This window comes from Hypanus sabinus, chromosome 2 (genome assembly GCF_030144855.1).
Source record: "Hypanus sabinus isolate sHypSab1 chromosome 2, sHypSab1.hap1, whole genome shotgun sequence".
Lineage (NCBI taxonomy): Eukaryota > Metazoa > Chordata > Chondrichthyes > Myliobatiformes > Dasyatidae > Hypanus > Hypanus sabinus.
In genome coordinates this window covers 107294341-107312435 of record NC_082707.1, presented here as the reverse complement: position 1 = coordinate 107312435, position 18095 = coordinate 107294341, and the positions used below count along the sequence as shown (strand labels likewise).

At 44.2% G+C, this 18095-nt stretch overlaps 2 protein-coding genes across 10 annotated transcripts in view; one reads left to right on the top strand and one right to left on the bottom strand.

Annotated features, from left to right (window-relative positions):
• Positions 1-5305, top strand: part of znf106a (zinc finger protein 106a) — a 133188-nt gene extending 127883 nt beyond the window's left edge. For all 4 annotated transcript variants that reach the window (XM_059951491.1, XM_059951501.1, XM_059951522.1 and 1 more), the window contains 3 exons: positions 3476-3547; positions 3787-3933; positions 4546-5305. In XM_059951491.1, the coding sequence (XP_059807474.1) occupies positions 3476-3547; positions 3787-3933; positions 4546-4602 (276 nt within the window). In that variant the 3' untranslated portion in view covers positions 4603-5305. The remainder of the gene's footprint in view (positions 1-3475; positions 3548-3786; positions 3934-4545) is intronic.
• The window catches only part of heatr4 (HEAT repeat containing 4), a 199349-nt gene that overhangs the window by 44722 nt on the left and 136532 nt on the right, over positions 1-18095 (bottom strand). The window contains exon 17 of one of the 6 annotated variants that reach the window (XM_059951564.1): positions 5428-9297. The exons of the other annotated variants lie outside the window; for them this stretch is intronic. Coding sequence (XP_059807547.1) covers positions 9288-9297 — 10 coding nt within the window. The 3' untranslated portion in view covers positions 5428-9287. Of the gene's footprint in view, positions 1-5427; positions 9298-18095 lie in introns of those variants that run through there. 6 annotated transcript variants of the gene reach the window in all.

The following is an 18095-nucleotide window of genomic DNA, read 5'->3' as shown; positions in this document are numbered from 1 at the left end:
GGACCCTATGGGAAGCAAGTGCAGAAATTGCAGGGGCCCTAGAAGAATATTTAAATCATTCTTAACAACAGTGGAAGTACCAAAGGACTGGAGCATAGCCAATGTTGTTCTGCTGTTTTTTTTAAAAAAGCTCTAAAGATAAACCAGGAAATCATAGGCTGGTGAGTCTGACATCAGTTGTGGGAAAGTTATTGGAAAGTATTCTGTAGGACAGGATATTTGAATAGACGCAGACTGATTAGGGATAGCAAGCGTGTCCGTGTGCATAGCAGGTGATGTCTAACCAGTTGCTGAGTTTTTTTGAAGAAGTTACCAGGAAAGTTAATGCAGGCAAGGCAGTGGATGTTATCTACATGGACTTTATTAAGACATTTGACAGTGTTTCATGTGGGAGGCTGGTCAGTAAATGTGGGTAACTGCCAGGCACGTACATCTACCTCTTAGCATTCAAGATGAGGCAGTAAATTGGATTAGACATTGTCTTTGCAGGAGAAGCCAGAGAGTGGTAGTAGATGGTTGCCTCTCTGACTGGAGACCTTTGATTAGTGGAGTGTCGCAGGAATTGGTGCTGGGTCTTTTGTTGTTTGTCATCCATATCAATGATCCAGATGACAACGTGATTAACTGGATCAGAAAATTTGTGGATGACACCAAGATTGAGGGGTATTGGACAATGAGGAAGACTAGCAGAGCTTGCAGCAGGATCCTGGACCAGCTGGAAAAATGGGCTGAAAAATGGCAGATGGAATTTAATGCAGACAAGTGCAAGTTGTTGCACTTCATTAGGACCAATCAGGGGAGGTCTCACACAGTGAATGGTATGAGTGCTGTAGAAGAAAGGGATCCAGAAGTACAGGTTCATAATTCATTGAAAGTGGCATCACGAGTAGATATGGTCGTAAAGAAAGCTTTTGGTCCATTGGCCTTCATAAATCAAACTATTGAGTGCAGGAGATGGGATGTTATGTTGAAGTTGTATAACATATTAGTGCGGCCTAATTTGAGTATTGTGTGCAGTTTTGTTCACCTGCCCACAGGAAAATGTAAACAAGGCTGAAAGAGTACAGAGAAAATTTACAAGGATGTTGCCAGGACTGGAGAACCTGAGTTATAAGGAAAGATTGGATAGGTTAGGACTTTATTCCTTGGAGCATACAAGATTGGGTGGAGATTTGATAGAGGTATGAGGGGCAGCAAAGAACAAATAAGGCACTTCGATGACGAAATCTTAAATAGATGTTTTGCATCTGTATTTACTTGGGAGATAGAAATAGCCCAGAGAACTGAGGCAAACAGCAGTGAAATCATGGGCTGTATATGGATTAGAGAAGAGGAGATGTGTTATGTCATGTCTTACCAATCTTAAAGAGTTTTTTTAAGGAAGTTGCCAGGAAACCTGGTGAAGGAAAGGCAGTAGATGTTGTCCACACAGACTTTAGCAAGGTCTTTGACAAGGCCCCACTTGGGAGGTTGGTCAAGAAGGTTCAGTGACTAGATATCTACAGTGAGGTAATAAATTGGATTCACCTTTGGCTTTGCAAGATAAGTCAGAGAGTGGTAGTACATGATCCCCTCTGACTGGACGACTATAACTAATAATGTGCTGCAGGGATTGGTGCTGAATGTGTTAGTCATAGAATCATGCAGAAGTACAGCACAGAAAAAGCTCTCCAGCCATCTAGTCTGTGCCAAAGCATTTAAACTGCCTAGTCCCATCGACCTGCACCCAGACCACTGCTCTTCATACCCCTGCCATCCATGTACCTTCCAAACTTCTCTAAAATGTTGAAATCAAGCTTATGTACCAGTTGTACTGGCAGTTTGTTCCACGCGCTCACAACCTGTTGACTCCCACCCAATCTCAGTGGAAAAAGCCTGCTTGCGTATACCATTTCTATACCCCTCATAATTTTCAGATACAAAACATCTATTGTAAATTCCAGAGTATAAGCCGAGAATTTGGCCCTAAATTTTGGTCCTAAAATTAGGAGGTCAGCTTATACAGAGGGTGCCAACCTTGGGAAAACAAATACACGGAAGACAGGTCATATTTATTGGCTGTTTTGAGTCAAATTTGTTCCACTGTCGACACATGAATTCTTTGAAGGATTTGTTTAAACTCACATCTAGTGGCTGGAGCATGGACATTAAACCACCGAGGATGACAGCAATGTCTGTATTTTCAGCTTTCAATGCTGCTTTTGTCTCACCTGACAAGTGCGCTTTGAACATGTCCCAGACAAGTAGTGACTTTTACTTCCTGAAACCTTCGGGACGTTGTCACCACACCTCTTTAACCTACTTCAAGCAATCTGCTTCGTCCATCCAGCAGTGTTCTTGAACGTAAACAACACCCCGCAGGAATTTTCTGAGCAATCTTTGTTTTTTGTCTCAACACAAGATCATGTCTATTCATAAATTGGGTGCACCAATTCCGCGTAGCTTTGAAATTTTCACTGACCTCACGGTGTTTTTCGGCCCCTTTCAACGCTTAAGCTTGATTCATTTCTCTGGTAACAATGTATCCAGACAATCGCTGGTGATTCACCCACTCTAAAACCTTTTCTTCAAGTTCTGGCCACTGGTATGTTTTCCCATGGTTTGCGCATTTCATCTTTGGCATTTCCCTCAGCATGTCCTCTGCCTTTCTCCACTCTCTCACTTGTATCTCGTTTAATCAACAACCTGCAGCTTAAAGCCAGCATCATATTGCATTTTTTTTAATCTTTTGTATGTAGTGGTTGCAAACTCAATACTGAGTACACATACTGATCCCGCCACCCCATGTTATTTTTTAACGAGACTACAATGGGTACTAAATGGTTTCACGGGGGTTACGTTTCAGAGGATTCTTTTCCATTGGGAACCTAATCCAAAACTTCCCTCCCTGACTTATTTATTAAGAATTCACTTATAATGCTCTACAACGTGTAGGCTTATTTTCTTAGCAGGTACTGGTTCACAAAATTTCCCGGTTCTGGATCCGGCAAAGCTGAGTACCAGCATGTGAGATCTTGTGATCTTTTCTGGTTAAATCAAAAACCTCTACAAAAGGGGTCGGCTTATACAAAGGTAACATGAAAAAGTCACTTTTTTAACCTTGAAAATGGGGGATCGTTTCATACTCCAGGCCGGCTTATACACTGAAATTTATGGTATTTAAGATCTCATCATTGAAGTAGCTCATTTGTTCTTTGCTGCCTTTACTTGCTATGTACTAACTTCTTTTTAACCAGAGCCTCAATGTCTTTCGGAAATCAAGGTTCCCTAAACCTGCTGAAATTTGCCATGGTACAATAGGCTATCAACCAAGTGCTGATAAATGTGATTTAATATAGATCAGTACTTGATGGTCAGCATAGAACTGTAGGCTGAAAGGCCTGTTTCTGTGCTGTATAATTCTATAAATGGTATTTTTTTCTAGACTGACAACAGGTTCAGATTATTTTTGAGAATTTCTGTTCTTTGCCTGTAGATCTACACGGGCTGTTATGATGGGAGCATACAGGCAGTACGGTTGAACCTGATGCAGAACTATCGTTGTTGGGTAAGTGAATAGAGACACACTTTGTGTTCATCCTTCCTCAGCAAGCTCTGCTGCATCTGGCTGTTTTGTTTTCTCAGACCACTAGAGCCCCAAGAGAGCCAGCACCTAAATCAGATATTTTAGAATTATGTGTATGCCAGGAGATCAGAGTTAGGTATTGCATGTTTGGAGGGTGTGTCTGCTGGTACACCCTGTGTCCCTCCATCCCACTTGCTCTTAACTCTGTTTCTGTTCTGCAGTGGACGGGCTGCAGTTTGATCTTTGGAGTCTTACAGCACCTGAAGCATCACCTACTGACTGAGCACAACAACAACTCTGTCCACACCCTGAAGTGTCGCTGGCGTAACTGTGATGCTTTCTTCACTTTGAGGAATGGGTCCAAACAGGTGAGAGAGGGGGATTGTGAAATGAGTGTAGGGAAAAGGATGTGTCACATTTTGTTCTCTGGGTGAGGTGTCGGTTAGTTTTGGGCTGGGGGTAAATCAGTGGCCATGTGGGGCAGCAGGCAGTGGTAAGGGGTCTAGGGATTGTGTTTCGTGAGGCTGCAAGGGGTGGCTGTGTAAAAATAATAAGCAAATAAATTAAATGTGAGATAGCATGGAATAGGCCCTTCCAGCCCTTTGAGCCATGCCTCCCGGCAATCCCCTGATTTAATGCTAGCCTAATCATGGGACAATTTACAATGACCAATTAACCTGCCAAGCAGTACATCTGTGGACCGTGGGAGGAAACCCATGCAGTCTTGGGGAGCACGTACAACCTCCTTATAGGGACTGGGTGGGAATTGAACCGGCTCACCTCTACTGTATGGTGTTGTGCTAACCACTACACTACTGTGCTGCCCCAAGGAACTCCATATTATTTGTTGATTGTGAGACAGCCTGTACTCTGTTACCCAAAGAAATCACAGGCAAAGGTAGCGTGAGCACTTCTGCAGAAGTGACGTAGTTCACTATTTTATTCATCAGTGCTGAAGTGAATTTTCTGATTTTCCCCAGGAATTTCCCAAGCACCTCTGCCAACACGCTGAGGAGAATAGCCACCTGGACCCATGAGGCATTCAACGTTCCAAATTGGGATGCAGTTTAAAACTCCACAATGATCTTTCCATGATTCATTTGCGTCATTCTGAGTTGACAGTTTCCATCACCTTACAGCAGATCGGAGTTCACACAGCTGGTCTGGATCTACTGCCCGCTAACTTGGTGAAGGATGAACTTGTGAGAATGTGAAATGATGGGAGTATCGATGAGGAGCTGCACAGATATGTAGTTCTGAAGTGTCTGTGCCATCTGAGTGTTCATCCATGGAGTTTCTGAATGCAACACTTGGAGAAATTTCTCATGGTTCAATGAGTTGACCATGGAATCCTCGCTGATTCCTTAATACTGAAGTTGGTTATTTTACCTACTGTTTGCTCCTCTTGTGTTGAGTTGTCTTTTTTTTTGTTGCTTGATAATTCAACATCAAACTGCGAACAAAACTTTGAATCTGTCCTGACATTTTCAATGGCTGGGATGAAGTGTGGTTTGCGTGTGTGTTATGGATCAGCTGGCGGCACTTGGCACGTGAGAGCTGACTACAGCTGAGCCTTGTTGCTGAGATTTCCTGGTCTACTCTGGAGGCCAAGTAGAGATGGGGGGAATCTGTAGCACCATGTGATGCTTACTGCATAATGCTTTCAATATATTTATCGAGATCTTGGCAGAGAATATGCTTTGATTTTGGAAGTGGAGGGTTCTCACCTTGTGGTTCGTCCACCCCCCCCCCCCATTTGTTTTTGGTAAAATTGTTTTTTTTTTTGAAGATTTTAAGCCAAAAGTTATCAATTTTGATATGTGGGCAAGATATCAAGGAATGATGAGAATTGAGCCCTGTGACATGGGCAACACTCAGAAAATGCTGGGCGAACTCAGCAGGCCAGGCAACATCTATGGAAAAACGCTGACTGCTCTTCCATAGATGCTGCCAGCCCTGCTGAGTCCATTCAGCATTTATTGTGTGTTGCTCAGATTTTCTCTTGTCTGTGATGTGCACCCTACCTTCTCTGTTTATCATGTGTGTATGTTAGGTTCAGAGTGTTGTGGGTTCAGTGACTTCATGTAGAGTGACGGATGTGTGTCAGCACATTGTAGCCCTGAACTAAGCCCTGTAGGGCTGGAAGTTGTGTGAATCTAATGGGAATGGGTGTATTTACAGTAAGTGATTTTACAACAATTTAAAAATTAAGGATCTAAATAAATGCAGCTCAGAGGATGAATTTCTATAGCTGACTTGGTGCACAATGACTTGGTCCTATCTGTTTTGTTAGTATAAAAACTCCTGTGTTCCATCCACAAAGACTAGCTCTCCCTTGCCAGAGTAGTTGGAGGCAAATCTGTAATTATATAACCATATAATTTTGTCAACAAAATAGTGAGAGTACAGAAAAGATTTACTAGAATGTTACTTGGGTCTCAGTACCTAAGTTGCAGGGAAAGATTGAACAAATTAGGTCTTTATTCTTTGGAGCATTGAAGGTTGAGGGGGGACTTAATAGAGGTATTTAAAATTATGAGGGGGATAGATAGAGTTGATGTCGATAGGCTTTTTCCATTGAGAGTAGGGGAGATTCAAACAAGAGGACATGTGTTGAGAGTTAGGGGGCAAAAGTTTAAGGGTAACACGAGGGGGAATTTCTTTACTCAGAGAGTGGTAGCTGTGTGGAATGAGCTTCCAGTAGAAGTGGTAGAGGCAGGTTCGGTATTGTCATTTAAAGCAAAATTGGATAGGTATATGGACAGGAAAGGAATGGAGGGTTATAGGCTGAGTGCAGGTCAGTGGGACTAAGTGAGAGTAAGCATTCGGCACTGACTAGAAGGGCCGAGATGGCCAGTTTCCGTGCAGTAATTATTATATAACCATATAACAATTACAGCACGGAAACAGGCCATCAACATCACATCCATCCTCTTATATTCTATACCTCTAGAAATGAAGGCCAACACTTCATTCCCCTTCTTCACAACCGAATCAACCTGGAGGTTAACATTTAGGGTACCTTGCACAAGGGGTCCCAAGTCCCTTTGCATCTCTACATTTTGAATACTCTCCCCATCTAAATAATAGACTGCCCGATTATTTTTCCCTCAAAGTGCATGACCATACACTTTGCAACATTGTATTTCATTTGCCACTTCTTTGCCCATTCCCCTAAACTATCTAAGTCTCTCTGCAGGCTCGCTGTTTCCTCAACACTACCTGCTCCTCCACCTATCTTTGTATCATTGGCAAATTTAGCCAAAAATCCATTAATCTCATTCCAAATCATTGACATACATCGTAAAAAGCAGCAGTCCCAACACCAAGCCCTGTGAAACTCCACTGGTAACTGGCAGCCAGCCAGAATAGGATCACTTTATTCCCACACTCTGTTTTCTGCCTATCAGCCAATGCTCCACCCATGCTATTAACTCCCTTGTAATTCCATGGGTTCTTATCTTGCTAAGCAGCCTCATGTGTGGTACCTGTCAAAGGCCTGAAAATCCAAGTACACCACATCTACTGCATCTCTTTTGTCTACCTTGCTTGTAATTTCCTCAAGAATTTCAGTGGGCTAGTCAGGCAGGATTTTCCTTTCAGGAAACCATACTGGCTTTGGCCTATCTTGTCATGTGCCTCCAAGTGCTCCATAATCTCATCCCTAACAATCAATTCCAACAACTTCCCAACCACTGATGTCAGGCCTACAAGTCTATAGTTTCCTTTCTGCTACCTCCCACCCTTCTTAAATAGCGGAGTAACATTTGCAATTTTCCAGTTATCCGGTACAATGCCAGAATCTATCGTTTCTTGAAAGATCATGTTAATGCCTCTGTAATCTCTCCAGCTACTTCATTCAGAACCCGCGAGCGCATTACATCAGGTCCAGGAGGTTTATCCATCCTCAGACCATCAAGCTTCCTGAGCACCTTCTCAGTTGTAATTTTCACTACACATACTGAATGTGCACATACTGAAATTCCCTGACACTCCTGAATGTCCAGCATACTGCAGATGTCTTCCACTGTGAAGACTGATACAAAATATGCATTCAGTTCCTCTGCCATCTCTGCATCTCTCATTACAATATCTCCAGCGTCATTTTCTATTGGTCCTATATCTACCCTCAACGCTCTTTTTTTTACCCTTTATATACTTAAAAAATCTTTTAGTATCTTCTTTGATATGTTACCAGCTTTCTTTCATAATTCATCTTTTACTTCCTAATGACCTTCTTAGTTTCCTTCTGCAAGTTTTTAAAAGCTTCCCAATCCTCTATCTTCCCACTAGCTTTGACTTCCTTGTATGCCCTCTCTTTTGCTTTCACTTTGGTTGTGACTTCACTTGTCAGCCACGGTAGTATCCTTCTTCCATTCGAAAATTTCTTCTTATTTGTAATATATCTGTCTTGTACTTCCCTCATTCTTCTCAGAAACTCCAGCAATTGCTGCTCTGCTGCCCTTCCTGCTAGTGTCTCTTTCCAGTCAACCTTGGCCAGTTCCCCTCTGATGCCATTGTAATTTCCTTAATTCCACTGAAATACCGACACATTGGAATTTAGTTTCTCCTTCTCAAATTTCAAAGTGAACTCAATCATACTGTGATTATTGTTCCCTAAGGGTTCCTTAACTAAGCTCTCTTATCACCTCCGGATCATTTGCACAACACACAATTCAGCACAGTTAATCCTCTAGTGGGCTAAACAACAAGCTGTTTTAAAAAGCCATCCCTTAGAAATTCTACAAATTCTTTCTCTGGAGGTCCAGTACTGGCCTGCCTTTCCCAATCCACTTTCATGTTAAAATCCCCAAAGATTATCATGACATTGCCCTTCTGACACACCTTTTCTGTCTCCTGCTGTAATTTGTAATCCACATCCCAGCTGCTGTTTGGAGGACTGTATACAACTGCCATACAACTTTTACCCTTGCCATTTCTTAACTTAACCCATAGAGACTCTACACCTTCTGATCCTACGTCGTCCCTTTTTACTGATTTAATATTCTTATACACAGGGCCGCACCACCCCTCTGCCTACTAACCTATCCTTCTGATACACCGTATGTCCTTGGACATTCAACTCCCAATGGCAGCTGTCCTTTAGCCAAGTTTCAAAGATGGCCACAATGTCATACTTGCCAATCTGTAGCTGAATTTCAAGATCGTCCATGTTATTTTTGATGCTGTGTGCATTCAAATATAACACTTTCAGTCCAGTATTTATTCCCTTCTGTTTTAACTGCACCACACCTCTGTTGCCCTGTAACTCATCCCACTGGCTGCGATTAAGCCTCATCTCCTGCCTGTCCTTTCTATCATCTCTGTTGCATGCAATACTTTAATTTATTTCTGTTTTCCGCTTCCTCAGCCCTATCACTCTTTGCCAAATTAGTTTTAACCCTCCCTAATAGCTCTATTAAACCTGCCTGCTAAGATTTTGAACCTCTTTGGGTACAGGTGTCCTTTTTGTACAGGTAACTCATTTACACTTAGTTTACAAACTCCCCCACTCTGCACACTCATTACATCAGCTTTTATTTCAGGTACAGCTATTAAACCTTACTTGCCACCTGAAAATCCAAGTATGGCTGCTCCATTGCCTTTTCCCTCCAGGAGTGATCAAGCTGTTACTGAGTCCGATCTAAGTGCCCTGGAATATTGCAGGTAATTTCTGTTGAAGTTGCTGGGACACTGAGGAGAGACTGCTGTCCTGTCCTGGTCACTGGGAGCTGTGCACACAGAAAGAAACTGATCAGCAACAGCTGGGAAATGGTGAGAGAATAGTCATCCAAGGTAAGAACTCAAGTACCTACTCAATGGCCCATAGCGGAGGGTGGTGGGGGGAGGGGCAGCCGAACCAGATCAGTATCAAAAGAAAGGTTAAGGCCACAGTGAGCTCCGTGTTGGAGGTCAGGACATAAACTGATAGCAGCATGAGCTCTGTAAGGCCTGACTAAGACTAGAGACAATGATGGGCAAGGCATGAATGGAGGAGAGGAGAAGAATGAATGGAGAAGAGAAGAGAGGCAGCATATACATGCACGCGTAAACTTTACAGAACTGAGATTGAGAACAGGAGAGTTTTAAGAAGTAGCACTTGAGGTGGGTGAGTTTCACTTTATAGGAATTTAAGAGATAAGCCTGTAAACTGTTAGTTAATAGTTGATTCAATGAATTAACAGCAGCCAATAAAATAAGTCAAATGGATACTGTTGGTGGGGATGACCTACTGGGGGAAGTCGCAGCGACCGGGTCTCTGGCGGAATCTCTCACTGTGGCTCAGAAGGGAAGGGGGACAGAAGATTGCAGCAGTAATAATGGGATTCCATAGTTAGAAGAACACCAGGAGATTCTGTGGTAGTGAAAGAGACACCTGGATGATATGTTGCATCTCAGGTGCCAGAGTCAAGGATGTCTTGAATCGGGTCCACGGCATTTTGAAGTATGGGGGAGGGGTGACCATCAGATATATTGCTGCCAATGGCATAGGAAAAGGAATGAAGTCCTGAAGAGCGAATATAAGGAGTTGCGTGGAAAGGTGGACACCAGGAACTCAAGTACTGTTAGGATGGCTGCTTGTGTCATGCGTCAGTGAGGATAAGAGTAGGAGGAATTGCTGCAGGGCCAGGGTCACAGGTTTCTGAATTGGAACTCTTCTGCAGAAAGTATGGCTTGCACTAAAAGGGTTAAACCTGAACTCAAGGGGGACTAGTATCTTTCCAGGAGGGTTTAAACTAATTTGACAGGGGAATGGGAATCAGAGTGATGTGGCTGAGGATAAGGCAGCTGGTATACAAGATCAGAATCAGGTTTAATATCACCAGCATTTGTTGTGATATTTGTTAACCTAGTGGCAACAGGACAATGCAATACATGATAAAGTTAGAAAAAACTGAATTACATTAAGTGTAATTACGTGTGTGTGTGTATATACACATATATATATAGTGATTGTTTTTTCTGTTTATCTGTGTATATGTATATTAAATAGTTGTTAAAATAAGTAGTGCAAAAGAAGTAATGAGGTAGTGTTCATGGGTTCAATGTCCATTTAGGAATCGGATGGCAGAGGGGAAGAAGCTGTTCTTGAATCGCTGAGTGTGTGCCTTCAAGTTTCTGTACCTCCTCCCTGATGAGAAGAGGGCATGTCCTGGGTGATGATGATCTTTAATGATGGATGCTGCCTTCCTAAGGCACAGCTCCTTGAAAGTGTCCTGGATACTAAGGAGGCTTCTCCCCATGATGGAACTGACTAACTTTACAAGTTTCTGCAACTTTGATCTTATGCAGTAGCTCCCCCCACCCCCCATACCAGACAGTGATGCAGCCAGTCAGCATGCTCTCCACAGTACGTCTGTAGAAGTTTAGAGTGTTTTGGGTGACAATCCAAATCTCAAACTCCTAATGAAATATTGAAGAGATTGATAGGTTTTTGATTGGACATATCATCAAAGGTTATGGGGAGAAGGCTGGGAACTGGGGTTGAGGAGGCGATTTTTAAAAAAGAATCAGCCATGATTGAATTGCGGAACAGACTCGATAGGCCAGATGGCCTAATTCTGCCCCTATGTCTTATGGTCTAAAAATGCAGACAGTGGGATGAATTGAAGTGTAGCATGGAAGCAAAATTGAAAAGGGTGATGGAAACGGAACTGGGGTGTTATATTTGAATGCACACAATACACAGTACAAGATAGATAATCTTGTAGCACAGTTAGACATCAGCAGATATGATATGGGCATCGCTGAGTCGTGGTTGAAAGATCATGGTCGAGAGCTTAATATCCCAGTCAAAAGACAGCTTTAAATCAAAAGAGATGGCCTATAATATAGCACAAATGAGTGGGAAGTTAGAGGATTGGGAAACTTTTAAAGATTAACAGAAGGCAACATAAAATGCCATAAGGAGATAAAAGATGAAACAGGAAGGTAAGTTAGCCAATAATAAGAGGATACAAAACATTTTTTTCAGATATCCAAAGAGTAAAATAAGTGAGAGTGGACTGCTGGAGAGGTAGTAATGGGGACAAGGAAATGGCAGACAAACTGAATAGACATTTTGCATCAGTCTTCGCTAAGGAAGGCATTTAGCAGCATGCCATGAATTTGAGAGTGTCAGGGGGCAGAAGTGAATACAGTTGCTATAATTTGCAGAAGGTGCTTGGGAAGCTGGAAGGTCTGAAGGTAGATAAGTCATCTGGGCCAGAGGGACTACAGCCCAGGGTTCTGAAAGATGCTACTGAAGAGATCGTGGAGACATCAGCAGCGATCTTTCAAGAATCACTATATGGTTCTGGAGGACTTAGAATTTTGCAATTGTCACTCCACTCTTTTAGAAGGGAGGGGCAGTGAAAAAAAAGGAATTTATAGGCTAGTTAGCCTAACTTTAGTGTTTAGAAAAATGTTGGGAGTCCATTATTAAGGATGAGATTTCAGGGTACTTGGAGGCCAAAAGCAGCATTGTTTCCTTAGGGGAAATCTTGTCTGACAAATTTATTGGAAATCTTTGAGAAAATAACAGTCAGGATTGACAAAGGAGTCAGTAGATGTTGTTCGCTTGAATTTTCAAAAATCTTTTAACAAAGAGCCGCCCATGAGGGTACTTAAGATAAAAGGCCATGGTATTACAAGAAAGATATTAGCATGGATAGAAGATTGACTGATTGGCAGGAGGCAAAGAGCAGGGATAAAGGGGAGATCTGTGGTAGGCTGCCGGTGACTAGTGATGTTCAGCAGGAGCCAGTGTTGGGTCCACTTCTTTTCACATTATATGTCAACAATTTGAATGACTGAATTGATTGCTTTGTAGCCAGATTTGCAGACAATGTGATGAAGGGTAGAAAGGCTGGCAGTGTTGATTGAGCAGGGGATCTGCAGAAGAACTTAGACAGATTGGGAGAATGGGCAAAGAAATGGCAGGTGGAGTACAGTGTCGGGAAAATACAAAATCAGGGTGCAAAGGGTCTTGGGAATCCTTGTGCAAGATTCCTAAAAGGTTAACTTGCAGGTTGTATTGGTGGCAAGGAAAGTAAATGCAATGTTAGCATTCATTTTGAGAGGTCTAAAATATAAGAGCAAGGATGTGATGCAGAGGACTGCTCAGACTGCACATGGAGTACTGAGAACAGTTTTGCACCCTTTATCTAAGAAAAGATTTGCTAACATTGGAGAGAATCCAGAGGAGGTTCATGAGAATGATTCCAGGAATGAAATGGTTAATGTACGAGGAGCATTTGATAGTTCTGGACCTATAAATGTTGGAGTTTATAAGAATTTGTGGGGCGGATGGGGTGGAGGTCATTGATGAAGTAGAGCCGAAGACGGATTTCAGCAAGGCATTTGATATGGTACATCAAGCGAGGCTTATTGAGAAAGTAAGGAGGAATGGGATCCAAGGGACCTTGCTTTATGGATCCGGAATTGGCTTGCCCACAGAAGGCAAAGAGTTATTATTGATGGGTCATTTTCTGCATGGAGATTGGTGACCAGTGGTGTGCTTCAGGGATCGGTTCTGGGACCCTTTCTCTTAGTGATTTTTATAAGTGACATGGATGAGGAAGTGGAGGGATGGGTTAAGGTTAGGGGTGTTGTGGATAGTGTTGGGGGCTGTCAGAGGTTACAGTGGGACATTGATAGGATGCAAAAATCGAAGCAAGAGGCGGAGAGGGAAGAGGTAAAAGAAGCTTGGAGGGAAGCTGTTTTTTTCTAACTGCGGCAAAGAGGCTAGACTGCGCAAGTGTGTGACGTAGCGTGCCAAAAGTTTTAAAAGGAGAGGAAGTTTTCAACAGTCATTTAAATCGAAGCAAGAGGCGGAGAGGAAAGAGGTAAAAGAAGCTCGGAGAGAAGCCTTTTTTTTAACTGATTGGGGCAAAAAGGCTAGACTGCACAAGCGTGTGAAAGTCGGCCTCTGAGATCAGCGGGGGAATTTAAAAAGCGAGCAGAGGCTGAGTACGAGCTTCACTCCAGGTGAGGTAAGGCCAGGTAAGCTCCTTTAATAAATCTAATTAGCTTAGGAGTAGGTAATGGAGGTGGCAGTTGAGTGCTCCGTTTGCAGTATGTGGGAAGTCAGGGCGAGCACAGCTGTCCCTGATGACTACACCTCGGAGTGCATCCAGCTGCAGCTCCTGACAAACCATGTTAGGGAACTGGATAAAAAAAAACACAAAATGCTGGCAGAACTCAGCAGGCCAGACAGCATCTATGGGAGGAGGTAGAAATGACGTTTCAGGCCGAAACCCTTCATCAGGAGTGAAGTAACATGGGATGGTGGAGAGGGGATAAGAAGTGGGGGGGAGGGATGAAGTAGAGAGCTGGGAAGTGATAGGCTGGAGGGAAATGGGCTGGGGGAAGGTGGAGAATTATGGGAAATAAAAGAGAAAGAAAGGTAGGGCTGGGGGGAGATTATAGTGAGGGGGTAAAAAGAGAGAGGAAGAGAACCAGACTAAAATAATAGATAGGGATGGGGCTAAGGGGGAGCAGGGGTATCAAAGGAGGTCTGTGAGTTGGATGTTCATGCCAGCAGGTAGGAGGCTACCTAGGCAGGAGATAAGGTATTGCTCTATCGACCTGCATGTGGCCTCATCTTGACGGTAGAGGAGGCCATGGACAGACATATTGGAGTGGGAATGGTCTGTGGAATTGAAGTGTGTGACCCTTGCTCCAATTCCAGCCTTACCCCCTCTGAACGCTTTGCTCTTCATTCCCTCCGCAACAATCCCAACCTTACCATCAAACCCGCTGATAAGGGGGGTGCTGTTGTCGTCTGGTGCACCAACCTGTACATAGTGGAGGCACGATGACAACTCGCTGACACCTCCTCTTATCTAGCCCTGGACCATGACCCCACTAGGGAGCACCAGTCCATTGTCTCCCAAACCATTTCCGTTCTCATCAGCTCGGGAGATCTCCCATCCACGGCCACCAAACTTATAGTTCCCACACCCCGCACTTCCCGTTTCTACCTCCTACCTAAGATTCACAAACCTGCCTGTCCAGGCAGACCCATTGTCTCTGCTTGCTCCTGCCCCACTGAACTCATTTCTGCCTATCTCGACTCTGTTTTAGCTCCCCTTGTTCAATCCCTTCCCACCTATGTCCGTGATACTTCCCATGCTTTACATCTCTTCAAAGATTTCAAGTTCCCTGGCCCCCACTGCCTCATTTTCACCATGGACGTCCAGTCCCTATATACCTCTATCCCCCACCAGGAAGGTCTCCAAGCTCTCCATTTCTTCCTGGATTCCAGACCCAGCCAGTCACATTCTACCACCACTCTTCTCCGCCTCGCAGAATTAGTCCTCGCCCTTAGCAATTTCTCCTTTGGCTCCTCCCATTTCCTCCAAACTAAAGGTGTAACCATGGGCACCCGCATGGTTCCTAGCTATGCCTGCCTTTTTGTTGGCCATGTGGAGCAATCTATGTTCCAAGCCTACACCGGTATCTATCGTCCTCTCTTCTTGTGTAATATCAACTACTGCATCGGCGCTGCTTCCTGCACACACGCTGAGCTCATCGAATTCATTAACTTCACCTCCAACTTTCACCCCACCCTCAAATTCACCTGGTCTATTTCCGTCACCTCCCTCCCCTTTCTAGATCTCTCTGTTTCTATCTCTGGGGACAGCCTATCCACCGATGTCTAATACAAACCTACTAACTCCCACAGCTACCTAGACTATTCCTCCTCCCACCCTGTCTCCTGCAAAAATGCTATCCCTTTCTCTCAATTCCTCTGCCTCCGCTGCATCTGCTCAGGATGAGGCCTTTCATTCTAGGACAAAAGAGATGTCTTCCTTTTTTAAAGAAAGGGGCTTCCCTTTGTCCACTATCAACTCTGCCCTCCATCGCGTCTCCTGTATTTCACACACCTCTGCCCTCACCCCATCCCCCCGCCAGCCCACCAGGGATAGAGTCCCCCTGGTCCTCAAATATCACCCTACCAGCCTACAGATCCAACGTATAATCCTCTGTAACTTCCGCCACCTCCTATGTGATCCCACCACCAGCCACATCTTCCCCTCCCCCCCCCCCCACTCTCAGCTTTCCGCAGGGATCGCTCCCTACGCGACTCCCTTGTCCATTCATCCCCCCCATCCCTCCCCACGGACCTCCCTCAGGGCATTCATCCCTGCAAACGGAAGAAGTGCTACACCTGCCCCCACACTTCTTCCTTCACCACCATCCCAGGCCCCAGACAGTCCTTTCAGGAGAGGCACCACTTCACCTGCGAGTCAACTGGGGTGATATACTGTATCCGGTGCTCCCGATGTGGCCATTTATACATTGGGGAGACCCGCCGCAGACTGGGAGACCGTTTTGCTGAACACAGGCGCTCAGTCCTCCAGTAGTGGCGGGATCTCCCTGTGGCCACACATTTCAATTTTTAATTTATTTCCAGCATCTGCAGATTCACTCGTGTGCTTTAGGGAACTGGAGCTGGAGCTGGATGAACTTCGGATCATTTGAGAGGCAGAGGCAGAAATAGACGGGAGTTTCAGGGAGATAGTCACCCCTAGGAGTCAGGAGACAGGTAGTTGGGTGACTGTCAGGAGAGGGAAGGGGAATAGACAGGAAGAGCAGAACACCCTTGTGGCCGTTCCCATCAACAATAAGTTTACCGTTTTGGATACTGTTGGTGGGGACGACCTACTAGGGACAAGTTGCAGTGGTTACGTCTCTGGCACTGAGACTGGACCCTCAGCTCAGAAGGAAAGGAGGGAAAAGAGGAGAGCATTAGTGATAGGGGATTCGATAGTTAGGGGGACAGATAGGAGATTCTGTGGAAGAGATCGAGAATCCCAGATGGACAGTTGCCTCCCTGGTGCCAGGGTCTGCGATATCTCGGATCGAGTTTTCAGTACTCTCAAGAGGGAGGGTGAGCAGCTGGATGTCGTGTTCCATGTAGGGACCAATGACGTGGGTAGGAAGAGTGAGGAGGTCCTGAAAGGTGAATTTAGCGAGCTAGGTGCCAAGTTAAAGGACAGGACCTCCAGGATAGCAATCTCAGGATTGCTACCAGTGCGATGTGCAGGTGGGTTTAGAAATAGTAAGATAGTGCAGATCAACACGTGGCTGAAGACATGGTGCAGGAGGGAGGGGTTCACATAGATAATTGGGCAGTTTTCCAGGGAAGGTGGGGACGGTTTAGACTGAACTGGAGGAGGACAAATATTCTTGCAGGTAGGTTTGCTAGAGAGGCTCCCATGGATTTAAACTAGATGCAAGGGGGGAGGGGAACCAGAGTGTCGGAACAGATGTATGGGAGAAGGAAGAAAAAGACAGTAAAGTTCTTTGTACTGTTAGAGATAAACAGAGAGGAAGTGGTTCGAGAATTTCTTAAATGCATTTATTTTAATGCTAAGAAAGATGGATGGACAGAGCATGGATTGATACCTGGAAATATGATGTGGTAGCTATTAGTGAAATATGGTTGCAGGAGGGGTGTGATTGGCAATTTCATTGCTTCAGGTGTGATAGACTCGGAGGGACAAGAGGGGGAGGTGTTGCATTGCTTGTCAGGGAAAATATTACAGTGGTGCTCTGGCAGGATAGATTAAAGGGCTTGTCTAGGGAGACTATTTGAGTGGAATTGAGGAATGGGAAAGGTGTAGTAACACTTATAGGGGTGTATTAAAGACCACCTATTGGGGAGCAAGAATTGGAGGAGCAAATTTGCAAGGAGATAGCAGATATTTGTAGTAAGCACAGGGTTGTGATTGTGTGAGATTTTAATTTTTCACACATAGACTGGGATAGTCTATGTAAAAGGGATGGATGGTTTGGTGTTTGTAAAATGCATGCAGGATAGTTTTTTGCAGCAATACATAGAGGTACCGACTAGAGAAGGGGCAGTGTTGGAATTTCTGTTAGGGAATGGGATAGGTCAGGTGATGGAGGTATGTGTTGGGGAGCACTTCGGGTCCAGTGATCACAATACCATTAGTTTCAATATAATTATGGAGAAGGATAGGACTGGACCCAGGGTTGAGATTTTTGATTGGAGAAAGGCTAACTTTGAGATGTGAAAGGATTTAGAAGGAGTGGATTGGGACAATTTGTTTTATGGGAAGGATGTAATAGAGAAATGGCGGTCATTTAAAGGTGAAATTTTGAGGGTACAGAATCTTTATGTTCCTGTTAGGTTGAAAAGAAAAGTTAAAAGTTTGAGAGAGCCATGGTTTTCAAGGGATATTGTAAGCTTGGTTAGGAAAAAGAGGGATATCTACAATAAATATAGGTAGTTTGGAGTAAATGAGGTGCCCGAGGAATATAAAGAATAGACAATAGACGCAGAAGTAGACCATTCGGCCCCTCGAGTCTGCACCGCCATTCTGAGATCATGGCTGATCATTCACTATCAATACCCAGTCCCTGCCTTGTCCCCATATCCCATGATTCCCCTATCCATCAGATATCTATCCAGCTCCTTCTTGAAAGCATCCAGAGAATTGGCCTCCACCGTCTTCCGAGGCAGTGCATTCCACACCTCCACAACTCTCTGGGAGAAGAAGCTCTTCCTCAACTCTGT